Below are 27250 nucleotides of genomic sequence, written 5' to 3'. Positions count from 1 at the left end.
TCGGCGCATGTATTTGCTGCCTTTTTTCCTCTCCAGTCCTCGATTCCGCCGCGTCTCGCATCGGACGCTGGATGCCATCCGTCCCGGCGTCAAGAACACACCTCTGACGGACAAAGCATGGACAGCCTAGGCAGCCGCTGTAAGATTGTGGTGGTTGGGGACACGCAATGTGGGAAAACGGCACTGCTGCACGTTTTCGCCAAGGACTGCTATCCAGAGGTAAGTCCGCCAAAAGTCTGCACTCAGTGTATTTTTTTGTTTTGTTATTCTGCAGAGGAAGGAGACAGTTTTATGATTGAGGGACGAGCCCTGCCATTGAAATGTGTTGTTGGACAGGTCAACTTCGGCACATGTTCAGCAGGTTACATACACCTGCCTAAAGACAGTGATGTTAAAACAAGAGAGAGACAGAGAGAGAGAAAGGACTGGTGGAGAGGAAACTATAACGAATGCCTGTAAAGTCACAATAACAGTTCTCACTTAGATTGACTTTTTGTTGTGTCTGCAGTGCTGCCCATAAAACTTTGAGGCGTTGTCTTCATGTCTATGATATCCCCAAATGGGTTTTTTGCAGTACTAGCTTTGGTGTGAAACGTTCAAACCTGCCAGTGCTTTACTTTCCAGCTGCATTATTTCAAATGATACTGTTTTCCCCACTAGTTTAGCCTCCTGAAGCCCGTGGCCGTATAAACACAGGCGTACCTTGTCCCTCTTAACCGGAGAACTAAAATGAATCCCTTATTTTCAGAACTACGTGCCCACGGTGTTTGAAAACTACACGGCCAGTTTTGAGATAGACAAGCAACGGATTGAGCTGAATATGTGGGACACGTCAGGTAAGACAATTTCATACGTCCGTCTGCACCGTCTCTTAGAGGCTGACATCAAATCAATCCACTCCCAGCCCTGCCACGGAGCTTGTCCCCGGCTGTGACCGTGGGAGGACTGCCTCCAACTCCCCTCTCCAACTTTTCCAGCAGTCATCTGGTTGACAAATTGCTTTGACCTAGCCAGCTTCACATTAATGTCTTTTGTATTTAGGGGTTGGTTTTGTTTTGTTTTTGTTTGGTTTTTTTTTTTTAGCTCGGGGCATCTGCTATTTGTGATTGTTGTCTTTACCAGAACCTTCGGTGCCAGCCGTGTCTCTCTGTGTCTTGCGTTTGCATTCCATCCTGTGCTGTCCACTGTGTGTGTGTGTGTGTGTGTGTGTGTGTGTGTGTGTGTGTGTGTGTGTGGCTGGCTCTTCCCATGCTCTGGCTGGTCAGGCGACTGGGGGTGGGAGAGAGAGAGGGGTGAGGGCGTGGATAATTCAGACAGGATGTGCCTGAAGGGAACAGTGACTAACTGTTTAAGTGTTTTATCCATGAAAGACAAATAAATTGGGCCTGATAAGAGACATGCTGTCTGCTAATGCGTTGAAGATTCCTCCTCTGCTGCTCGTTCAGAGGAGCAGACAGTCAACTCTGATATCCAGGTTTGTTTCTGTCGTGAATTCTATTTAGTCATTTATGAAAGAATTATTAATGTAAGGAGAGAGTAATGTTTCCAGAGTTTACGCAGCTGGCCACCACACCTGTCTCCCTCAGCCCTGAAAGAAATTCATTCATCAACGTTTCTTCAGATCCTTCACCAAGGTTTCAACTGAGAGTTTCAGTGACTTGTGATTTTTGTAAATGCTGTTCCAGGGGCTTTTCCACGCCGAATAAAATTCTTGAGGCATTAAAAGTGCCAAATTTAATCATGCTGACGTGCTCTGAATAACAACCACTGGTGACGTCAGTGCAAAGAAACATAGTTATTGCGTAGAAAGGAATCCATGTCAGCGGTGTCGTGCCATCGGCCGAGGACCTTATCTGAAAGCATATCATCCTTTGCCTGGTCAGTGTTCTTTTTCTGTGATCGGCCCTCGGTGTGTGACTCTGCAACTTGCTGGGGAAGTAGTCTTGGCTACCGGGCAGCAAGTGGCATCAGTTTAGAACCCTGCATGGAAATCCTTGCTCTACTTTCATCCCGGTCTTGTCAGCGTGGATGGATTTACTGAGCTACTCTGAGACCCTGCATCTCATCATAGTCATCTCAGGCCAGCAATCTAAACCGGTGACATGGCTGACCAGTCAGAGGGCAGATTATGGGATCCTCCCAGGGGGAATTTCTACTTTTACCATAAAAAAATTCCTAAACCTAAAACAATTTTTCGGGAGAGATGAGAATTTTTTATGTTACATCGTTAGTCAACGGTTACTGGAAGAATGTTATTTTTCCTTGGACCTCATGTCAACCCAGAGAGTAAATCAGCTTGAGCCTGTCAGTCAGGGGTCGGGGACCTCTGGGGCTCGGGGCCACAACTCAGAGGAGTTCCTTATCTCTGTAACGGCCTAATGAAGTAGTGGGAATGTTGTACTTCTGTCCATCTTTTAAAACCCTAAACCACCTTTGGCAGTCTTTAATCTTTAACCAGGAGCCGCCCACCCCACAAACAAACATGACGTCACCTAACCCATAGGGCAAGTGTAAGTGTGTGTGTGTGTGTGTGTGTGTGTGTGTGTGTGTTCACCGGTCCTTGTGCGGTGTGGCATTATTCACTGATTCACAGCAAACACAGATGTTCATATTTTCTTTCAACAAGCAAAATAATTGGCTCGTGCTTACATGAAAAAGGCTTTCATGTGAAGAAAATAGCATGTCTCCCATCATTCCTTTTTTTAGAATCAGATTATTTTCACTGCTTCAACCCCTCTCCTCTTTCAGCTCCCCTTTTCCAGCTCTTTTTTTTTTTTTTTTTGTTACTTTCTTTCATGTACCCGAGCAGCAGCAGTACGAGTTCAGTGCCCAGGCTCTTAGGGCTAGTTCACACCGTCATTCACACCGACGGAGACATTTCTGGAAATCGCTTAAATCGGGTCATTTCAGTGGAATCGCTGCAATCACTGGCTTTGGCATGGAGTTAAACCTCGGTAGAACTTGACCAGTGAGTTCACTCTGTGGGCCACGTGCAAACTGTCTTGACAGTGCTTACTTTTGAGGGAACAGAGGATCCCGAGAGTCCAAAATGGAATAGTTGTGTCAAATGAGAAGCGACGCCAGCAGAGCTTTCCTCTTCATTTTCAATTTGCTGTTAACGAAGCTTTCCACAACCAACAGTAACCGCTGGATGACCTGCAAGTGCGTCACCAAGTCTCCAGTACCTGCTATTTTCAGAGCATGAATTTCACCGTGCCACTTTCTGGTGGCACAACTAAAGTCCACTAAACGTTTAATTTCGACTTGACATTTGCATCAGTCAATCCCCCACTTGCTCTTCCTCAGCCACAAGCCTTTCCACCCCAGATACACAGCTGGGGTGTATATCTGGGTTTGTTTTTGTTTTTTTTTTTCTCGGACAACTAAGCTTTCAGCTTCTTCGCATAAACTATTGGCTCCCTTTTTAATTGCTGGTGAAGTCTGCCTGCTGTGGTCTGGTGATGTTCACAAAGCATTATTGATCATTATCCGAGGCGAGGCTATTTAAACAGCTTGTGTCTCGCCTGGTTCACATTTCTCCGGCATGGTTAGAATGTGTATTGCCATTAAAAATGCTCTCAGCATTCATTCTTGCTGCATGGAAGTTGCACCATTGATTATTTTGGTTTCATTAATTCTTGTTCTTCCACAAAGTCTAGTCCTTGCGGTATGTGTGAGAACAGGGGTGAGGTGTTTATCCAAATGAGGTCATTGCTGTGCTTAGATTTGCATGTTTGTGCACACGCGCGTTTGTGTTGCATTCCCTGAAAAAAAGGAGTATTTCAAGAAACATTAAACAGCAACAGGAAGGTCTTATGGCCAGGGGGCAACTTTTGGCTGTGCTTTGTATTCTGCCTTGCTTTCAGTCCAGACCATCTGGAGAATTAAGTCAATTAGAAAGTGATTGAATGGAATCCAAATGAGAGAAACCAACAAGAATGCATCTGCACCTACAGTGCGTTACAGCAATGAGCAGCCGCGTACTGATAGGTGGCGTAGTCTGTTTTCGGCATAGCACGTCTTAACTGACTGTTTTTTTTTTTTTAAAGCAACCCAAGTGGTCAAAATGTCAGTGCGGCTGGGCGACAACTTGTCCAAGGGCCATTAGATATTGCTGTCGATCCTCTTGGGGCCCATTGGTAGTCAGCCAGTCTGGGTTTTTACCGAGCCTGAGGCATTAATGCACTCTTCCTCTCTTCCCGGTATGGCAAGGTTGTTTGGGAAAGATTCCCTGTAGCCTTGGCCTGAGACTAAAAAACGCACTAAGAGGTGTGTGTGCTGTTTCTTTACAAGTCCAAGTCATGACAGGTCAGGTTTCCCCAAAGTTCGTACAGCAGTACCTTCACGTCTCTTTTTTTCTCTCCACTCTGCTGCCACTCTAAAGTGATTTTCACATGAAAACTGGAACTCTTACATTCTGTTTAGTCATCCTAGAGCATGCTTTCAAGTGGCAGTCCACAGGAATCTTGTTTTTCTTTCTTCTTTTGCTGACATCTTTGCACTAATCTCTCATGCGGGCTTTTTTTTTTTTGCACTGTACTTCCCAGAAAACACTTGTCATTCAAACCATGTGCCCCATCACTTTTATCCCATGAAGTTCTGTGGATGGAATTTGAGTTTCTATGGAGCGTCTTTGTCTGAGTGGCGATGTTGGCTATTGCTTCCCATTCTAACCACCCAGTTTTTACTCTGTTTATTTCCCAACAAAGTGCTGTTTTGCTGCTGGGAACATGAAACGCATCACTTGCTGTGCCTTGCAGTATTTTTCCTGCAATAGACCTGCCTGACACCGACTGTTCACAACAATAAATATAAAAGCTTTCATGAACTGGCTACAATTTGAAGCACAGTTAGTTATAAAAAGCAGAAAAATATTCACTTATCTGAAAAATATCAGATTCTTAGATAGAATTACAACTCACATGAATTTCAAAGCCTTTTTTTCTGTTGAGTCTTCGTCTGTTAGAGAAGTTTTTAATGTTTTTTTTTTTTTGGTGACTCATTTCTCATGACAAAGCCGTCTTGTGTTTTCCCAGTCAGAGGTGGGATTGTTTTTGACTAGAGAGACGATAACAAGACACTGCAAGTGTGTAACGCCACTCCCAGCGCCAGCACAGAGTCACAGTCTCTGGGTGTCTTCCTCCTCTCATGCAGACTTCCCAACATTCCTGGTGCCTTTATGCTCTTTTAGCTCCACATTCTCAACGCGCTGGACCAGTAGGGCATCCAGAGGGCCTGTAAAAACACGCCGAGTTCAGTGGGCCCTCTGTTCCTCAACACTTTCCGCTTGATTAATCTTTAATAGAGAATGAGTGAACTACAACCACCACACAGAGCAGGTTAAAATCAACACCCCCCCCCAACAACCTACAGCTCACTGGAGCCGGGGGATGCTCAGAAAATGCTTTCAGATCTGTTTTGATCTGAGTAGCCAGCATGTTGATCACAGGACATAATCTGCTCTTGGCTCCTACTGTTGGTCTGTTTGGCCTCTCTGAATCACTACTGTAATGTTAGACTCAAAAGTTAAATGATGAAAAACCCAAATTCTCAAGTTCCTTCACTTTCCTCTGAACAATTTCCAATTTGCAAATAAGATACTGTTCAGGTGGTTGCAACCTGCTGGGCAGGCTGCCACATTTAACCACAGACTGTAAATATATATATAATATATATATTTTATGTTTTTTTTTGGGTCAGCATCCTGAAGGGAGGGTGACGACATCCTTTCACCTGCTATTCACAAGCCTGAATGTATGCACCGAGCCGAAAGCCCTGAGACTTATTCTTACTCTTTGCCTAACCAGCCCAGGGCAATAACTGCCTAAACGAAACCTGTTTTGATGATGCATAGCGGGCTGGAAGGCAACTCCTGCACTGGGAGAGAGCGCATGCATGACAGTTTCGGGTATATGAGTAAACAGAAGAGCAAGGTTGGTGAAATGCTGTGTCTGTCCCAGAAACAACTCGCACACTGAAAAAGTTCGGAAAGTCTCTCCTCACCCGCCAGTGCATCGTGTGATGTAATATAGTAATGGTTCTCAGGCCTGCAACTACTGATTAGTTTCATTATTGATTCATTTGAAGATTATTGAATGTGTTTAGTGCTAATTAGCCATTGTTAGCATGCCTAAATGCCAAACTAAGATGGTGCGCATGGCAAACGTTATACCTGCTAAACACCGGCATGTTAGCATGCGGACGTTGGCATTTAGCCGCAAGCCCTGCTGTGCCTAAGTACAGCGTCACAGAGCCGCTAAAAACTTGCGTCCTTGTGCCAAGACTCCGATCTCCATTCTTCGACAGCAGAATCGCAGACAATACCTTCCGCCCCCTCCGTGACTCTCTCACCCCCTGGCTTCGGGTTTGGGATGAGCCTGAAGCCTCTCTGGCACGCTGCGCCTGATTATTGCAACAGAGATTGCAGTCGGCGATTTGACCCACAAAGATGTTTTGCACGTTAAAAGTCAAACAACAAATGCTGGGTGTGGTGAAGTGGGTGAGCAGTCTTTGCGTGTCACTGTGTTGTAATTATACACATCTAGGATTTTAGAGACTTCTGAACTGATTGTGATCAGGAATAATTAGGGTGAAAATGTAAAAGAGAATTTATTATAATTAGATTGATACAATTACTCATTCACTAATAGATACGAATAAATGCATTTCAAGTCCAATTAAGATATAAATGAGAATGTAAATGTGGGGACCATGCTTTATTTAAACAGCCACTGAGGGGCTGTTAAGAGCCCTAAATGTCCAGTTTTCAAATAAACTAATAACTACAGTGTATTTTAAAGCTAACCAAACATTATTGCTGCATCGTCATAAATGAATGCATATAACTGAAATGCCACCTGCAGAAATACAGATGCATGCACACGTTTATAAATAACTATAACTGTTTTGACCTTACAAGAACAAATCCCCTTTGTGTTCTAGGCATTTCCGTCTTCTTCTTTTCCTCTTTGCAAATGGCCTCCTGCTCTTAACCTCTTGACTAATGATGTTCTCATGCACAGTGCAACACTTGATTGCATCCCAACTCTCTGAGTGGTTTTGTGTGACATTATGGAAACTCTGGAGGGAAGCCGGCGGTCCTAGCTGCTGGGCTAGATGTCTCGGTCCTTGAGCAGGCAAGCAGCTGGGCTCCATCCCTGGAGCTCAGCGCTCTGTTAATCATATATTCAGGCTATTATACAAAGGGTCAGCAAGCTGAGGAGGAAATGGTTGCCCACATGTTGCAGTAGCTATGAGAGAGGACGAAGAAACAAAGGAAATGGGCACCGAAGAATACGTGCAGGAGAACATATAACGTAACTTCTCTGAAGTTGCATTGTCAGTCATTTCTTTCTCTGTGCTATTTATTTATCCCCCCCTCTTTCTTGTCCATCTCTGATAAAATATTAGTCAAGGTGGCTGCTGGAGCGCCGCGCCGAGGTCAGCAGCCGTCAGGGGCCGTGTTAAGCAGGGGCTGGGGAGAAGTGCTGCATGAAAGCCATCCGGCCGCACTGACAGGGAACACACAGGCTGTAATTACCACGGAAAAATCTGCTCTCCTCGGTGACACAGCGAAACGCACGCACGCACACACTCGCACGGACACCTATACTCACACACAGAAGAGGAGCCTGCCACCTGCACCACACTGGCATGTAACCACCAATTTTGCATGGATACGAAGCGTCCTGAGCAGTCCACATGTCCACCGGCCCGCAAACAATAAAAAAAGCACTTCTGGGAGGCCTCAGATGATACAGCTCCCCAGTCTTTGAGTGATCTCTTATCTCTATCAGAGGAGCCTATAAATGTGTCCATGGATACAGCAATGAGCTGGGAGCCACTACACGCTCCTTCCCCACAAGCCAGCCTCCATGCACTGTCATCTTAATGCTGAGCACTTGGCAAAAGTGTATAATCTTCTTAAATAGCATGTCCACTGCTGAACAGCGCTGCACACCGCAGATAGGCTGTATATGGCTTTTACGTAGTTAATGTACCGTTGGAATAATCAAAGTGCCAAGTTATCAGGGACCGAACAGAATTAAAAGCAGTCTTTCGGTACGTTGTACAGAAAAAGAGTTCTTAAGGCCTTTGATGAGCTCACTCTGCTTCAGATTACACGCCTTGTCTTAAGACTTGCCATGCGGTGCTGCTAACAGAGGAGAATTTAGCTATCATAATGACTGACAGAGAATAAAAGGGTAAAATGAAGATTTTAAATGTTTTGGTGGCAAGCATAAAAGTCGACAGTAATACAAAGGGGTAGATACGAGAATACATTCAGTAGGGATGTACAGTACTGACATTGTTTCCATTATCTGATATCTTTTTCTTCATTTTGGCCTATATTAATTTGACAAGAATGCCACCATCTACTTTTTTTCCCCAGTATTAACCTTTTTAACATGTACCTGTGATTTGTTCTTGAAAATATAACTTAAGATACAAAGACGTCACATAGAACAAATAAAACTGAATGGAATAAACAGCATGAACTAAATCCCAGAGGGACAAAAACATACAACAACATTACTGGTGCACATTCAGAGGTAAGCATGTGTGTTCATTACAGTGCATTCAGGGTTGAGGTAATATCCAGGAGATATATACTGTACATATATCTATTTTTGTTGATCAACTTTAACTATTCTGTGGTGAATTTAAGTTAAGGAAAATCAAATAAGTTTCAATTCCTGAAAAAACACTGAAATGTAGCCTGTTGAGTTTATGCCCACTAGCAGTGCTATGGAGCAGCGTTTATATGAGTGTTACCGTAAAGCTCGATAAAGTCGAGGGGAGCCACAGATTCGGGAGATAGTTCTCTCTGGGTTCATCACTACGAGCGACCCCTAACACATTGTTGCATTGTTTTCACATTGTCCTCTGATATATTGTTTCTATAAAAATATTGATTATAGCTGCTTTAACTAACTAAACTTGGACTGTCTGCTACAGCGTACTGATCTCCCGTAGTTAAACTGCACGGTAAAGGGAAAGAGATCTGGATACAATAGATAAGAAAGGAAAAATGTGTATTTGTGACAAATACGTGTGAGTGCATGTGTGCAATTGAATAGGTTAGTGTATGGGAACTCCAACAGCTCTGACCCTGTGACCCCTCGCTATTGTTTCTCGGCTGACCAGAGTGCGTAATGGGGGCTGATGAGGGGCGCTGGGGTGGGAGCCTTGGCACAATGAGGCTGGAAAGCGCAGCGGCTGCCTCAACCAATAGGACAAGAGACTGGGGGAGCGAGGAGTTGAAGCGAGGAAAGCGTGGGAGGGGGGGGTTCAATAGATTGAAAACTGGGAAAGGCGACAGAAGGAGGAGACAGAAGGAGCAGTGTACATCTGTGCTTTTCTGACCCCCCACCCACCACCCAACCCTCCGAGGCATTGTGTTGTGAGTAAGGTTTGTCGGTGGCACCCTCGGGACTTGACCCACTCTAGTCCTTGGGGAAGCAGACACACAAACGGCAACTGTGTCATACTTTTAGACCACTGCAGCCCTCCTGTTACATGCTAAACACTCATCTACACACACATATATAGGGCAATGTAAAACAGTCCTATAAGGGATTTGACGCAGTGCTTTTGTCTATTGCATTAGGAGATGGAGGGGTCATGCTTTCCTTGTACAACCTTTGTCCTCATTGACCCGAAGTAACGTGATCTATGGCAGGACGCAAAGGAATCCATTGACGTAGTAGGAAGTTATTGATCCTAAATGGAGTTACTGTGAAGACACATGGACTTGACTACATGAACTGGGGGCGGGGGGGGTTCTAACTTGAAATTCAAGTTGTTTTTATAATGAATAAATACTAATTGCTAACGACCACCAGTTTGATACTGGCATATTTTGCGGTCGACTGCTTAAACAGGTCTGACACCTGGACACAGCTTACATTTTACAGTGATATTCCCCTTCCACTCTTTATGTAAATTTAAAGTCACAAGAGTATTTTCAGCATTCAGCCCTCTCTACAATTTTGTGCTTTATTTACATAATTTAGGGAAGAGGCTTAGACAAATGCTCTTAGGCCAATGACCCAGGGGAAAATAATTTTTCCTTAATAGATATAAAAATGGAAGTAAACGTTTTCTTCTTCATTCTAAATGAATAAACACACAACTATTGATAACTCTATTTGAAAATACTTAATTTTGTGAGTTAAGCTGTTGATGCATAGCTGATATTGCTTGTTTACCAGTTTAAACGGCAATATATGTGGTGATCCTTCATTATACTTTATAAATATTCATGCAATTCACTTCAAAGTTTAATATACGGCAGAGCGAGCCCAATTTTCAGCCGGCCAGTAACTTTAAATTAATTACAAAAACAGTAATGTCATTACAGTAATTTATTAAGTTACCCTAGCACTGTTCATGTGTTTGAAAACTTGACTTTAACAAGAGAGGAGACAGAAGACCAGGTATTTGTTCCTATTCAGCAGCAGTGAATGCCTCAGCCCTCCAGGCAGACAGGAAACCCACCCAGGGAACTGTGGCTCTGCGTGTTTTCTCCCGGTCAACTCCCTCTGCCGAGTGCAACAGAACCTGATGCCCTGCCAGCTTTGATCAGCCCACTTCAAACAGCCACACTGACTGGTTCTGCTGCTCCCAAAGCTAGCGCTCAGTCCCTGTGGCCCCCCACCTCCACGGGAGCAAAACCCTCTCAGCAGCCGTCTGCAACCCATCCGTGCGTAAGGGGATACAGGGACAGAGGCCGTCTTTCACCTCCATCTTTCAACCCCACCCCCCCCACCCTCACCTCGCTCAGCCACACACTCGACAGATCTCATCATTTATGGATGACTTTATTTATAAACAAGATCCAGTGCTCTCTCTTCCTCGCTGCCACTGCTTTTGTGGAAGCGAAATTGCACTTGAAGTAGTGCCTTGTCTCTCTGGCTGCTCCATGGGGGGTTGCAGAGTGGGCTGGGGGATGGATAGCATCATGATAGGGATGTGTTTGGATGGTTATACACTGGAGGAAGTGGAGTCGTTGGAGCAGAGGATGTTCTTTTCCACTCTCCAGTTTCTCTTTCACATGCCTGTGTAGCTACCGCATGGATATTCTCACTTATTTCATATTGGACAAACACCGGTGGACAGAGAGGCTGCTGTCGGTGTTTAGTACAAATTTTAATCAAAACCCTTGAGCGGGAGTACAAGTTTTTGAATGAGAGAATATGAGATTAAAAGATGTGCAGGATTGGAAGTGATGTTATCTCTGCTGTTTTACATGTGAAACTGAATATAGGGAGATCAAATTTGAATACTGTGCATGTATGTCAGGTGATGGGAGTCTTCGAGGGCTGTTTTTTTTAGAGCAGAATTCATTACGGCATGGCAGTCACCACTACTTGGTCAAAGGACTAGTGTGGGTGTTTAACTTTGACAGTAAACTTCAAACAATTTGACGAGTTCCCCAGAGACTGTTTGAAAGTGGGGCTGTAAAGCAAATAAAATACTCGGTGCAGCTTGAGGTAATTTTTCAGTTCTGAGACAAACCTCAAGCTGTTCCATGCCAAATGGGGGCGCTGTTAAAAAGCAGGTGGCTTCTGGAACGACACGGTTTGTGCTTTGTCAGATGATCCTTCATTGTGTTCTGGCAAAAATTGAGCAAAGTTCAATATTTTTTGTCGGATGACACAGCAGTTTTTTGTTTTTTTTTTGCCTGACCCTTTTGCATTGGCACAGTGGCAAACTAGGGAACAAACTATTCTGATAGTATGGCCTTATGTTATCAGAATAGTTTGGGGAAAAAAAAATCATAATTTAGGATTTTTTTATGTAATCACAAAAAAAGTCCACACGTAATAATTTTAAGTTTAGCCAAATGGTTATGTGGGTACACAGTGCACACTGCAGCAATCAAAGCCAACTTTGGTCAGAAAAACTCCATTTTGGTTGCGTAATTTGATCAAGTATACCTCTTTTATCTGGATGTCGCTTTAGAGTGGTGGCTCCTCCATGCACAGGGCAGGACAGATGGGGTTCTGAAGGGCCTTTGTCCAATCTGATCAACACATCAGCTTTTAAGGAGCGAAATTGGATATTCCAACTAGCCTCCTTTCTTTAAAAAAAAACAAAAAAAACAAACTCTTTCCCCCTACGAGATCCTTCTGTTTTTACAAGTTCAAGTCAAGCAACCAGACAAAAACAAATAAAGCAAAAAGACTTGCAGTCTGTGTTGGGGATATTGGAACCAGTTGGGGTCTTACACTGATTGGTTAGAGCGGTGAAAGAGGTTGTGTGAAGAACAAATAATCCTCAAGTCAGCATCTGGTGTTCTTCAACTAGCTCTTGTCTGTTTTTTTTTTTTGGTTTTTTTTTTTTGGTTTTAAACTGTTGTTTGGCGGATCTTGTCCAAACAGTCTGCTGCTGGCACCGCTGCTGCTTTGTGCAGACTCAAAGGTTCTGGTGTGAGGGGCGCAGAGCTTGAGGAAACACAGAAACGGATAAAAACAGTTTCTGCACGTTCTCGCTGTACGCAGGCAGCAGCCGTTCACAGCAACTTGACTTCCCTCACACAAACAAACGCACGGTACTGTTTGTATTATAACATGAACATCTCCGGGGAGTTAAGTGTGTCACCACCAAATGTAGACTCCCACACCAAATCTGAAGTCATTTCTCAAACTGTTTCAACAGGAAAATCAAAATAAAGACTTGATTGGTGGTGTTTTTTTGTTTTTGTTTTTTTAAAGCAAGAAAGGGAATATACAAATCGACAGAGGAAATGTGTGACAAAAGAAGCAAAGTGATCTTTTAAAGCAAACCACAGTGGGAACCAGAGCCTTAGACATACGGGAGATCAAAACAGCAGGGGATGGAATGCATAGCTGTTTCTCTGGTGGAATAGGAGAGTGTGTCGATATGTGCGATTATTTAAAAAAAAAAAAAAAAAAAAGGGGGCTGAGAATGAGGAGAAAGTGAAAGTGGACACACTACTCCATCACCATCCCCCCTGGGGCGAGCAGTAGACAGACAGTAATGCCGCTCTGTCCCCTGCCTGTGCTGTTAGCGCCATGGCAAGCCCTGCTTTTCCACCTGCGACCGGGCGACAGACACAGGGCATTAACTCCTTCGCAGCAGGGCTCAGAGCAGATCTGTGGAAGGTGCTCGATGCCCTTCAAAAGCTGCAATTCCTCCAGAGGGAAAGTGCAGGGGCTTTGATCAATATCCCTTGTGTGAAGGCTGCAGACATGGAAGGTTAGTGGCCATTTAACCCAGTGTCACCGCCACTGTCCCAGCTGCCTGCTAATGCCTTTTGAAAACGTGACACAATCATCTCTATTACAGATCAACAGCTTTATCTGTGTGCGTGTTTATGTGTGAGTGTGTGGTGCATATATACACTTGTATAGCCTGTATGTCAGACTGAGCAACCAAAGATATAAGCCCCAGTCTAGAGTGAGGGCCAGCTGGGGTTGCTTCATTACAGACTTTGTAAGGGTTTGTTTAACTGGATTGTGCTGATTTTTCACTCACAGGTTCACTGCCTCAAGCTCCTTTTATCTAAGGCCGTGGCCATGTATTGAGTATATCAAGGCTGGTCTGTTTGTGTCTTTTGCTGCTGCAGATTGCACTAAAACTGGCCAGCATGTGATGGTTTAATCTTAAAGATGCAATCGCAACATTACCTTCCAGGTTCAGTATTTCAGACATATAGCCCGTGCGTCATTGGTGGTCCTTTTTTGGAAGACCAGGGAGAACACTGGACATTGGAAACATTTATGTGACAGATTTCACTCAGAAGAAAAAGCAAATTAGTTAAAAAAATATTCGATCTCAATAAGAATGATAGGTTAACATTTTGAGATATATGAATGTGGAACTCTAAAATCAATGTTAATCCAATGAAGCCAAGGAGTACATCTTTGCATTATCAAGCGATGTATACTGCACTGCCTCCTGTCCCTTTTTATATTTTCCCCTGTCTTTCTTTGAAAAATTAAATAGACCACTGTTGTGCTCCACATATCGGGATAAGTATATTTGTGTTTGAGGTGCTCTCCATCGTCCTTTGGTATGTGGGAACGTATTATTGTGTCATGTGACTTGCTGAGCTGGCAGATTACATTGTTTGCTCATGTTTACAGTTATACTGTATTAAATAGGAAAGTGTACCAGACCTAATAGAGTTGTATGATTTTTACCTTCTTATCTGGCCCACTAGGACTCGCTAGCAGGTTAGAAACTCATTCAAATGGGTACTCCAATGATTTTAGTAATGCTCATCTTGCACAAAGCAGATTAAAAAAAAAAAAAAAGAGTGATCGAAACATTGCATCCTAACATTGAGTTGTGCAGTCATCACAGTGAAGATAAAGTCTGCATTAGTATTTGTCATATTACTGCAATGAGGTACTGCAAATCCATCTGCAGTTACACTGCATTACCAACCAATGACAATTTCAAAATGACCAAAATTCATGCATACTTTGTCTTCATTTTGATGGATTACGCAACTTAAACAAGTTTCTTAGCGTCTGCTAAAGGATTTTTTTATTATCATATTGATTGGATGGAAACCGATGGTTCCATGGAACACTATGAAAATATCATTATCCAATGCAGGGCGTGCATTTTAAAATGAGCGGCAAAAATGCAAGGTGCACGTGATTTGGAGCTAAAACTTATGACACACTGGTATGGTCCTTTTCAATATGTAGGCTTTAAATTTTGTTCCGCACACACATGCCCACTTCCAGTATATGTGCAACTCTAATTTTATGCCAGTCTCTGGGGGAGCTTTTTCTACCTGGTGATTGATTTCGAAATTTTACATTGGGAATAAGGCCAGTGGCTCCATATGTGGTAGACTGTATTGGATTCCGGATGTGGGACTGTCAGAGCGAATGCTGGCCTACATTCACATAATAAAACATATGCTGTCTTGTACGGCAGAGTGGTGCACCGGGTCAAAGTTACTCCACCTCCCCTCGAAGGGTGTCTTGTCAGCAATCTTTGTTTATTTGTTTGAGTAGAACCCTGATTGAGGAGAAGGCATAAAAGTTCACAGCACAGACCGGATCTTCAGCAATGAAGTCTGCTGAACCTCTTAAAAAATGGAGAGCCAACCCTCTTCCTCTCTCCTTTTTAGACAAGTCTAATCGTCAGTGCACCGGAGTCTTTAGCCTCCGCGATCCCCTCGCTCTCCTGCTTCTCTTCCTCCTTACGTCCTTTCAGGGCCTCACAATGAAGCCATTTGCATCCCTCCAGGTTGCTACGATACTCGGCTACCCCAACTTGAAATGTTTTGCCTTTGCTTTGAAGGTGGATTTCAAGAGGAAAACAGCTGCAGGAGAAGAAAAAAGACGCAGTGTGTGCCGTGCTGACTGTGTTGTGTTTCCAAGGTTGTGGCTAACTCAATCACACAAGCCGTTTTCGTCCATTTGGTGATTTGGTGACATTTAAGACGGTGTTTTTTTCCCTCATACCCTGCCTTTGTTTGTACGCAGGGGTGTTTTTCAGAGTGTCTATATGGCCTAATGAGGCTGTTAGTTGCCACTGACTCCCTGCCATATGTGCATGAACACATCAGAGAGCCTTGGGGCAAAGACTATTCTTTTCCCCTCACTCATAATGGTTTGCTTTTCAGCTGCGTCTGCAATGAGCATGCAGCAAACAGAGAGAGAGAGAGAAAATTCCTGCTGTGATGGTACAGATTAATGCACTGAGGACTGGAAGGCTTTGTTAGATGCTGATGCACACTCAATTTCACAGGCTTCTGTCAAACTGCACCATTTGTGTTTTACTGTTGTTTACTTCATTCTTTGTTCTCATTAAATGGAAACAAAGACGAGGGTTTGACTGAGCAGATAGAGAGCTGTCGTGTTTCAGACACATTGTCCCTACGGGGGAGTCGATGTGTCAGGGGACAGGAGGCATAAATGAAGTCATACCACAAACCCTCAAGTCTTATTACTGTACATTAGCGCTCCACTAAGTTTCTGTCCGCCTCAGCATCCTCTGGGATATTTCTGCCCTTTGAGGAAGCTCGACTGACGGCTGGCGCGCAACACTTCCCTCCCACCTCTGTCACCTCTGCTCGGCGGCGCCTCCTGCGTGGCGCTACAGCTTGGCTTAGCGCTAATTAGCCCCGTGGAAATAAAAACAGAGATACACTTTTCACCGTGAGAGATCACCGGTGCTAAATCAGGCTAATGCTAATGCCCTAGGAGGTTTTGTGAGGGGTGTTTTATGCCTGTCCTTGGCACGGCGTGGCAGACTACCATTTCTTGCCAGGCATGATGGTTTTTAGTGGTTCCTGCCAGGCTGTGCTCCCCTCGCTCACCCTCCTGCCCCATCCATCTCATACTGCCTCTGTCTGAAATTTAGTTGACCTTTTGTTCCACCTCACAGTGAATGGGCACAGGCCAGCTCGACCAATAGCCAAGCCAAAGCTCTCATACGTCTTTATTTGATCTCTCCTGCCGAGTTCACTTCTTTCATTACCTACCTAAACACCCACTGCACACCCTCTCTCCCTCACTCCTGCACAGCTACATCCTCTTTTATCTCTAGTCATGTCTCTTTGTCTGTAGGGGGGGGCGAGTGCATTTCAGACATCGAGGTGATATATTTTACGATCAGGAGAAAACTCCCTTTTTTCCCCCTCTTGTGCTCCTCTTCCTCCTCCTCATGTTCTTGATTGTTATGCTGATTAGCTTTTATTTGTGCCTGCTTGGCTTGTTTTAAACACAGCCCTTTTTCTCCTCTCCTTTCCCTCACAGGACTTTTTTTTTTCTTTTTCTGACTTTGCAAAAGTGCTGATGTAGCCTCCATGTCACTCAGGGCAGAAGAGCTCTGAATTGCTGTGCTGTGACAAGGCCTGTTGTGACCGTGAGCTGCCGATCATTTTGATCTATGGGATTGACAAATTGATCCCAATGGCCTCATTTCAGCCACTAATTACTTCTTAAGTTAAACAAGCACCATTGTCTCAACTTTCCTTCATCCGAGATCTCCTCTCCTTCATCTGGATTCTCTGTTAATTCACCGGTTGCTTCTCTCATCATCACATGCTTCTGCACCTTGCCCTCGCCCCAGGCATCAAAGTCATTAAATCCTTTCTGTCCCCTCTCCACCCCCACATGCTATGTCTCTTTTCTTCTTCAGCTCTAGCCTCAGTACAGTTCTGCCGCACCCATACATACTAAAGACCAGCTTCAGCAGTTGAGGCACGTCACGTGTGACCACAACCAATCAGGGCTCGCTGTCGTACAGTGTGTGTGTGTGTGTGTGTGTGTGTGTGTGTGTGTGTGTGTGTGTGTGTGTTCTTTCAAACCAGTACAAAATAGTACCAATCTTGTTTTAATAGGCTGAGGAGGGGACTATAAATTCCTGATATCATCCTTTAAGGTTCAGGCTAATACAGTGATACATCTCTATTACATTGAAAATGTAACTGAAGTATATATTTTCTCAAATGTGGAGAAACAATATTGCAAAAACTATTTGTATCAAAGATTTTGAAAAAAAACTGCCTTCAGGCTTTTGCAAAGTTTAAAGGTGCCACCTTGTGGAGTTTACGACTATTAGAGGTGCTAGAGAGCAACATTTGATCAGTGGGTACCTGCGTAGTTTTGTATCTTGTGTTCTCCACCCAGATGCACAAGGATGACCGAAACCCCCTCAGGAACAATGCCGGGCTGTGTAGCAACTTGTGCAGTGGTTGTTATAGTCAAAAGTTCAGGTCACGTGATGCACAGGGGGCCCAGAAACACCTTTTCCCCTTAACCAATCATTACAGAAGGATCTGCTGTTAATAAAATGGGGGAATAAAACAAAAAAACAATATGTTCAAAATTTGTGTTACCACAATTTGAGCCATTAAGTCCTATGTTGATTTAAAATGTTTCTAAGAGTGTGTGCAAAGTTAGCCAGAGGAGGTCTCTAGTGCAATTGCTCTAGGCCCCAAAATGCAGAAGACCGAGGAACGTTTAAGGAGTATGTGGTGAGCAGGTTTCATTGGAATGAGTAGGGTGCATTTTGGAACACAATGTCAGTTCTCTTACCTCAAACAATCCATGATACATATACAAGGGCACAATACATGTTTCTGTTGACTCCAAAGTGGTAATGCATATGGCACTGTTATCAATGCCACAGTAAAACGAGAAAAGAAGAAGTCTGCAAGATGGCAAAATGTATTTTGGTGAGAGACTGAATGTAAAAAAACAGAAAAAAACTTTCGCTCATGTGGAGGCACAAAAACAATCAATCTTTAATACACAGCCTGTGATGCTGTGACAGGCGGCATGTTACATTGTTCTGACTGGGGAGGGAGCAGGTCACCCTCGGACAGCCATCTGAATGCTGAAGGCTACGGGCCGCGTGCAACTATTGTCATGGATTCATTCCATCATTAACAAAGAGAGCATAGTGATGCAAAAATAGGCTGTAGCACCATTGTGCAGACTCCATTTACCCTGCCAGACATAGGCATGCAGAGATTTAACAGGCTGACTGTCTGTTGTGTCAGGTCTGGTATGAAGCACAGTAACAGCAAGCACAAAGATAATCTATAACTATCATAATCAGTTTGTGTGACCTTCAGGGATTAAGGCAATATTGGAGAAGTGTGCAGCATCCATCTGCAAAATGTGAGCCACAGTGTAAAATTTGTTGATCTGTCGTCGAACCTGTGAGTTTTCATGACACTAAGTGTATGCAATCAGGGTGCTGTTGCTATCAAAAAGATTTCAGGTCCACACCAGCTACCGGGGGGGAGGCAGGAGGGAGGATGCCCACAGCCACAGCTGCATTTCCCAGAGAGCCCAGATATTTTTTTTATGCCTCCTAATGAGAGCTGTGAGGGAGCAGGAGCCGTGTAACTGAGCGGCTTGTGAAAGTACAGAGGCGCCACTTTGCCTTCAAATTTGATCAAGGTATAGAAGTGAAAAGCAGGAGTGGGGAGACGTGTGTGTGAGTACATGTGGATCTCATACAGTCGGGAAAAAAATGAAAGACTTTAAAACAAGGACCATTTGCAAGAGAGTCAGGAAGAGGGATGAATCGAAAGAATTAAGGGGTTCAACCTTTAGTTTGGCCTTTGCGCTGGCATTCGCTGTCGTTTCAAAATGATTATGGATTGTGTGCACAAGTCCTCCGTTCCTAAACCCATTATAATTCACTTTTGAGTGCATGTGTGTACTTCTCTGAGTAACCCCTCGACATTCCTCGTGAAGCACTCTGATAAAGGGAGGCCCCAGCTGTGCGGAGGGCCAAAGATACTCAAATATGTGCACACAACTGTTAATTTCAACACTCATTTGCATCTGCAGAGAGTGAACAGGCGCACTCGAGCTGCAGCATGTCCAAGTTTATGTCAGTGCTCCTGCTTTAATGGGCTGTCCATGTTTTAATGACCTTTTCGATCACCTTCCAGTATGTTTCTAATTGACAGAAACAGCCATATGGTTGAGTTGAATGATCTCATGGGGTTAAATCAGGTTTAAAAACAAGTACACACAAGAATTTCTCAGAAGACATCATGACCTTATGCCATATGTTATTGTGTGTCTGCAGGTTCCTCTTACTACGACAATGTGAGGCCGCTGGCGTATCCTGATTCAGATGCCGTTCTCATCTGTTTTGACATCAGCCGCCCAGAGACTTTGGACAGTGTCATTAAGAAGGTCAGTGCTTTATATTTCATCTTCTCCTCTCATCACTTTGGATCAGCATTTAATATCTGTTGACACCGGAGAACCAACCGGTAAAAAAATCACTTTTCCCCGATCATCGTCTTGTATCCACTCAGATTTCTGTGCCAGCAGCTTGCATTTTCATGGCTCAACAATAGAGCAAATCAGCACAGAGGTTAGAGACTCCCATTCCTTTATCTCATCAAAATGTCCATTGATACTTGACCCACGTCCCTCTGAGGAATGGAAGGTCAGACTGAAGAATGAGAAGAGCGGCTTTGCAGCTGGGTGGGTTTGAGAGAAATATCAGATATGCAAATTGGCCACACCAGCCATATCAAAGAGCTACTGCAGAGCCTGCTCACGAGTACTAGAAACTGCCTTTCTGCGGGCATTTAAAATTTAAAGTCTGAGTGTTGTGCAGAAAAGTTGTCAAGATGGTGGCAGTTAACTTGGGGCCTATGGTTCAGATGTTGTGATACTGGAATTGAGATTGGGTGGCAGATAAGTGTGGTACTGGCCGGGTGAGGTTGTGGTCATGGATATGTTTTCGCAGCCAGTGGCAGACTTTGTGCCACGCACTGTGAAATACCTATTGTCTATGTAGAGACACCCAACTTAATTGGCTTTGTTTGCGTGCATGTGTGTCATGTAAAACAGGCCTGTGCCTGTTAGTGGTCTCTCATCTTGAAACCATGTGTATGGGCTTGCCTTTGAACTGTGCTCCTTGTCAAAGACGGTTCCCACGGCTAGCCTGTTGACGTGTTTAGTGGTCTGAGGGGAGCTGCTAAAATGCCCCTACAGACTTTGTAGAGCTAACCCGAGAAACCTTTTTTTTTTTTTTTTTTTTTTAACCCAAAAATATCTCACAAGCTTCGGTGCACTCTGTCAACAGGGGGAAGCAGAGCTGCCGTCAAGCTTTTGGTTTTCCCATGAATCCCTTGGCAGGGGGGTTGCCATGAACCCTGACCTGTAGCTGTCGCCCTGGTAATCTCTGAAACCCGGGGGCACATGGAAAACCTGTTGCACAATCACCATCCCAAATTAGACTCTTGACCTCTTGAAACAAGCAGGTTACTAAGATTTCTGGATGGCAGCTGGGGGAGGAGTGAGGGTTAAACAATCAAAGCTTTTGATTGGATGTTATTGGCAGAATAGGGATGGGCTTGAAAGGTCAAAGGCTGTTTTCAACGTGAAAGATGAATGGAGAGCCTGACATTCTGCACACGGCATGTGGAATATTTCAACGCTGTCGGCTGCTGTTGTGTATTTGTGTCGTGGGGAGGAGAGACTTTGTTGGTTCAGCTGAGTTTGACATTTAATCTCAGGGTAATGTTAGCAGGTATACTGTTCAACCATTTCTATACACAACCTGAAATAGATTTTTTTCGACGGGGGCTGCGTGAGGAAAGTACAACACACTTTAGGTAGTGCAGGAACCGGGACCAAGCCTGCATGAATAAAGTTGTCATATTTTCACATGGCTATTTAGCTTGTGCAATGAAACTTTTTTCATTGTACAGTGAACAGTGCATTATGAGAATAAGATGTTCCTTTATTAACAGTGCTATTACTTAGAGCAGAAATGATGAATCAATTAATTTATTGGTCATTCGACCGAAGATTGATGGTCAACTATCCCTTCTTCCAGATTATCAATTGTGAGGATTCTTTTGTTTTAAGTAAATTCAATATGTTTGGGTTCTGGAGTCACGGTCAGACGAAACAAACAATCAGAAGACATCACCTTGCACTTTAGGAAATAATAGATGTGCATTTTTCACGACCTTCCGACAACATATTGACCAGAAAAATGTTGTTTTTTTTTTAAATAAATAAATGAGATTAATCGAATTTTTAGTTGCAGCTCTACTGTAACTATACATAGTTTCCATAGTTACCAGTTACCATATCTTTTAATTAGTTTCGACATTTTCCGTCTGATTAATTCATTTGACTTAGTAATAATTAATTGCATCTAGTACAGTTTCCCAGAGTTCTAGGTGAAGTTGTCAAATAGCTTGTTTTGTCCAATCAACCGTAAGAACCGAAATCTAGTCGATTGACAGTGGAATAAAACAAATGTTAAACAGTATATTCCAAAACATAGAGGAATTAACCTCATCTACTTATTTCATCTAGTGAATACTGACATCAGAAAAAAAAAAAAAAATTACATATTTGTAAGACATTTTAATTTCCCTTTGACCCCTTAGCAGAACAAATGTATTTTATCAAGAGAGCACTAAGCTCCCTCAAGCTCTCACTTTTGGCCGAATCAGTGATGTATTTCCGTGTCTTTCTTGCCAATTCATGTCTCAACAGTGGCAAGGGGAGACGCAAGAGTTTTGTCCCAACGCCAAAGTGGTGCTGGTGGGCTGTAAACTGGACATGAGGACAGACGTCAACACCCTGAGGGAGCTCTCCAAGCAGCGGCTCATCCCTGTCACCCATGAACAGGTGAGAACTGGCACGTGATGGATAAGAGGAGACAGGGGGTTGGAAAAATAATGACAGAGGGACTTGGAAGCTTCCCTGGGAAGAAAAGACAGATTTAAAAATGACAACGGATGCAGAAAAAAATTTAGAACGCAAACCAGCAATAATATTGGATTTTTTCCATCTAAGATCAGCAGTGGAATTGCCTCTCTGGTGAAGTCCCGTAGGAAGGGAGTATGAATAAGAGCTGTGTGAAACCCCTCGAGGGCATGTTGCTGGGGTTGGCGTTTTGACCAAAATGTGCTGACAAGCTAAGTAAGGTTGCTTATGGCGAGGTCTGTGGGAGAGGCAGGGGCGGTTACTGTAGCTTATGTCCAGGGACACATTTTTCCCTTAAGTGAAATGTTCATGCAGATTTAGGGCTTTTCAAAATGTGGAATGAATAGAAAAACAGACACTGATAAATGAGTGAGCCCTCTTATCGCATGCTGCCATGACCTCTAAGCCAAGGGGACGGGGAGAAGAGGGAGGGGATGATAAACTGTTCTGTAAATCTGTGAATTTTAATCAGCTTTCAGCGTGTTCATTTTGTGCTCTCCCATGTTGGACATACAAAAAGTGGAGGGGCTTTTTCGCCGCCACACAAAAGCCCTCAGAACAAAGGACCCTTTTTTTTTTTTTTTTTCAGCCGCCGTCTGAGAGCACATCGGGGGCTAAAAGCGTGAAGCCTCCGAAAAAAAAATCAGCTACTAAAAAACAGAGTTCATGTAAATAAGTTGTTTAAAAAAAAAAACCGAAAGCTGGAGCGGCAAACCACAGAGCTAATTTAAAATGGCTGGGGACCATTTGTGGCCAGGCCTACATTACACCATTGTTTTGCTCTTTCTCACTCACTATTTTCATCTGCGGCACCTACTGTTTGTGCCTCCAACGTGCCCAGAAAAATGTGTGTCACACAGCAGATGCCAAAGCTGTGTACATTCTGGCACTCTAATCCAATAGCCTGCGTTGTTATCCCGTCGTTGATCTTAAATTGAATTCCAGCACAGCTGAGGAGTTACTGGCAAGAGTGACCACTGGGTGAACTCCAGACATTTCCGCACTAAGCTGCCAGAGATCCGATCGAGCTTTTGCGCTTGTCACGGCAATCTCTACCTCGTCCCCCTCCCGCCGCCGCCGCCGCCGCCATCCCTGAATCTAAATCTGTCGTTCCACCTAATGAGGACTTCATTGCTTCTTATATGTGGCTCAGTGCACATCCGCGATAAAAATCTAACCTCGTCTACCAGGGATGAAAAGCGCTCTCTGTGTTGGAGAACGTGGGATTTTAGGGTCATGGGAAATGCAGTCCTGTCTCATCTGTTACTAAACATTGCACGTGTTGATCCTGCCTGAATGTGCATTTTAAGTCTGATCATGGCCGTACTGTACTGTAGTGAAGAGAGAGGCTGAGGGTTTTTAAAATCGAATTCTTTTTTCTGATTTGATTTCAGGGAAACAATTCACGGTCTCAATTAACTGGATATATTGTAACATTACTCAAGGGTAAGTTCTAGAGCTGGAGGAGTTCTGTTAGAGTTTAGTCAACACGGGCCCAGTGGGCTCTGTTCTGCTCTGTCCCCATCTGTTACCACAGACTGAGGAGTCGGAGCATCTACATTATTCATGCCTTAGATGGAGGAGCTTCATTTGTCTCCAGACCGGTTTAGATCATTGACATTCAATCTACAGTTTAGATCAGCATCTCCGTCTCAGGACCGCTGCCTCTTTCGGGGACATTTAGTCCTCCACTGTTGAGATGTACTGCCTGCTCATGCCAAGGTACAGGGAAGGATGGGTCGCATATTGTAAAATTTCCGGTTCTTTGTGAAGAGCTCGCACAGCACCTTGTTGTGGAGTAAACTCGTGTCTAACATAACCGCTCAAAGCCAGAGGACACAAGAGAGAGGACGCTCGGTCATGTTATGTTGGGTCTCCGTAAATAATAGTATGAAGAGTATGGTCCAGATCTGTATCTATACTCTGTTATGATTTGGCGCTATATGAATAAAATTGACTTGACTTGACTGGGTGAGGAGTTCGATTAGAAAAGAAGCAGAATTTAAAAAAGAAAAAAAAAACTAAGAGGAGGAGAAGAGCAAGAAAAACGTTTTACGAAAATGTCAAACTTACACGAGACGATGTTTTTGTGGCACTGCTCATAAAATGTTGAATGTTGTCTCCCCTTTCCCTTTTTATTTCTACTGTGCAGCACTTTGTAACTTCTTTTTTTAAAAATTTTTTTATTTGCTATATAAATAAAGTTTGCTTGCTTGCTTGCCAGTAATCTCTCGCGTTTGCCCCTCTTTGTGTTGTAGGGAAGCACGATAGCTCGACAGATAGGGGCGGTGGCCTACGTGGAGTGCACATCCAAGGTTTCCGAGAACAGCGTTCGAGATGTGTTCCACATCACCACGCTGGCGTCGGTACGGCGGCCGCACAAGCCGCAGCTAAAACGCAGTAGTTCCCGCAGGGGCCTGAAGCGAGTTTCACAGCTCCCCCTGCCGCCGCTGCCAGGTCGGACTGAGCAAATGGACCCGGCCCCGGCCATGAGGAAGGACCGAGCCAAGAGCTGTGTGCTCATGTAGAGACCAATTAATATAAATATATATATGTATATACATAAACACAGAAATATATAAGAGAAAGTCTATTTATTGTTTTTTGTTGTTGTTTTTTCCTCCTATTTTCATTTTTTGCACTGCAGATGAGTGAGGAAAAAAGAAACACTGCGCTGTGAAAACGAATGCTTTGGATCTTTTCTTTTTTTCTTTTTGTTGCCTGTGTGCATATTTTATAAGCTGTTTACATGTTTGTGTAACTTGGAAATGATGGCAAATTGGACTAACTCTCTGGACATGAGGAAAGCTGTGATAGCGGAGGTGCCATCTAGTCCTGGGCATTAAAGAGGAATTCATTTCCCGCAACGGCTCCACTAAGAGGATGGTACGGTGACGAAGCGAGCGAGGAGATTGGTGTGTGTGTGTGTGTGTGTGTGTGTGTGTGTGTGTGTGTGTGTGTGTGTGAGTGAGGGGAACCAATGTCGAAGCAGGACGTCTGTGGATGAAGCTTGTTGTTTTCAAAGACAGCGCTGCTGAGCAGACATAGGGTCTAATTGTTTAGCTGCACAGTCTGAGGTTGCTTCCTGTTGCCATATTTGAGAGGAAAACTTGTATGTACAGTAATGCTGAAAGGGGATTAGAGGTGAATGATGGCTCAAACCAAACATTAGGAGCTGGAAATGAGATTTTGCGACACTGACTGCAATGTTGTGAAGGTGTGTGTGAGCATTACTACCACAAGTGCATTTTAAGAAAAAAAAAAAAAGTTACAACACATCACATATCTGATTTTTATTTTTCTCATTTTAACACTATTTTTCTCATCAACTCCAATTGTGTCAGTTTCACTGAAGCTAATTCTGTTGTCACTATTTTAAAGATGTTTCTATGTGGAAAATAAAGTGATAAAATGTTAGGGCTATTTTGTTGTACTTTCACTAAACTCTAAAATAAAGCAGCAGCTTGACTGTACAGGGACAAAACGATTTCTGGCTGAAGTTTCCTTCCTATTTTTTTTATTTATTCTTTATTTAAATGGCATCAGAGATGTAGATCCTGTGATTATTACAGACTTTAACCACATGTCACATTCCGCTCAGGTAGAGCAGATGATTATTTTTCACGATTAATTTTTTTTTCTCTTCAATCTCCCAAGCATGTGCTTTCCTATACCAGCTTTTCCAAAGCCATATCGGTATGTAATAATAGTCCATTTCCTGTGTGGATGTCATCTCTGAGCTCTCTTGCTGCCCTGCGAGTCAAACAGCGTCGCAGCCTGAGGAATGAGTCAGTCTTTCAAGGTAATGTGCACACCTTGCAGACCCCTTCAGCTGGCGAAAACCAAATTGAACTGTAATGCAGCAGCTGCTGGACACTAATGTAGTGTTTTTAGATGCATGACTCCATACGGTTTCAGGAACCTCAAGTCTTTTCAGTACGGCAGATGACACGTGAGCTCTTTCATCGAGAGAGAACAATTTTGGTGTCCAGTTAGTCCCAGGACTCCAGACCTTTCCAAAGTTGTTTTGGTAAAACGGTCCATTGGTCAGTCTCAGAGTAGACAGTTTCTGTTAGGCAGCGGGACTTTCTGTCTGGAGTGTTTTTTGCAGCTGACAAGCTGCTTTATCCTGACAGCGTTTAAGTGGAGTTGAGAATGGACAGGCCCATCCACTGTAAGTCAAAACACTACAGCAGCAGCTAAAAGCTTTACCTTTGTAACTGTCAGTGTTGTCTCACAACTTAACCGTTACATTCTGCCACACGACTGGGATAGATGAAAACAGAAACAACCTAAGATGGGAAACTAAAGGGGAAGTTACAGAGGGTGTGTGGGGGAAGTACTGAATGAATATTACACCAAAATATGTCTTTAGACTATCAAATACTCACCTCCTGTAGGGTTGAAAGGGTTTGCGGCTTGTACCTTCATGGAGGATTGAAGCTGTGGATTGGGACTGGATTCACAGCTGTTACCGTGGTGTCACGGTGTCGTCAGGGAATTCGGGGAATCTATCAAAATGTCCATAGAAACAACAGAAATACGAATCAATGGCGAGAAATAATCAATGACAAGATAGGGAAACACATCTCAGCTACACAAAAATGTGTTTGTTTATGAATTCATTTTGGACATGTAAAAGCATATACAACATTCAGCCACAACAAGCTTGATCATCATTCAGCCACGACAAGCTTGGATTTCTATCCCTACGACGATAAGCAGCTTTTGGCCGTGGGTCATTGAATTTGCTTGTGCCAATTTTACGTCCCACGCTTACAAAAAAATTGTTAAACCCATTAACCACATCGTTCATACTGTTTATAATCTTACCAGTGTCAATAAAATACTGAGGGTACCTTGTGATTGTTGATCCATTTCTAATAATGCTATTTAATACACTCCACATGCCCTTGGTGTTATTTCTGTTATGCTCTGATATTTCTTTATTATATTCCTTCTTTACTGTCTCTATAGTTCTATATTTTATGAATTCTGTACATAGGGTGTTTCTTTTCTTTTTCTTTTTTTTTTTGCAGGCATTT

At 43.6% G+C, this 27250-nt stretch overlaps 1 protein-coding gene across 1 annotated transcript; it reads left to right on the top strand.

Moving 5' to 3' along the window:
- rnd2 (Rho family GTPase 2) lies at nt 1–25692 on the top strand. Its single transcript, XM_040159524.1, has 6 exons — nt 1–219; nt 749–836; nt 19549–19658; nt 21993–22127; nt 24464–24729; nt 24853–25692. The coding sequence occupies exons 1-6, from the start codon at nt 118–120 to the stop codon at nt 24854–24856; spliced, it is 705 nt and encodes a 234-aa protein (XP_040015458.1). The 5' UTR covers nt 1–117; the 3' UTR covers nt 24857–25692.
- Nucleotides 25693–27250: the final 1558 nt, after the last annotated feature.

The sequence above is a fragment of the Xiphias gladius genome, chromosome 3 (genome assembly GCF_016859285.1).
Source record: "Xiphias gladius isolate SHS-SW01 ecotype Sanya breed wild chromosome 3, ASM1685928v1, whole genome shotgun sequence".
Classification (NCBI taxonomy): Eukaryota; Metazoa; Chordata; class Actinopteri; order Istiophoriformes; family Xiphiidae; genus Xiphias; species Xiphias gladius.
This window is presented reverse-complemented; position numbering and strand designations above follow the sequence as displayed.

Coding starts and splice junctions, on each gene's coding strand:
- rnd2 (XM_040159524.1), top strand. CDS start 118: ATGGACAGCCTAGGCAGCCGCTGTAAGATTGTGGTGGTTGGGGACACG. Junction 837..19,548: donor GAATATGTGGGACACGTCAG/GTAAGACAATTT, acceptor GTGTGTCTGCAG/GTTCCTCTTACTACGACAAT. Junction 19,659..21,992: donor TGGACAGTGTCATTAAGAAG/GTCAGTGCTTTA, acceptor ATGTCTCAACAG/TGGCAAGGGGAGACGCAAGA.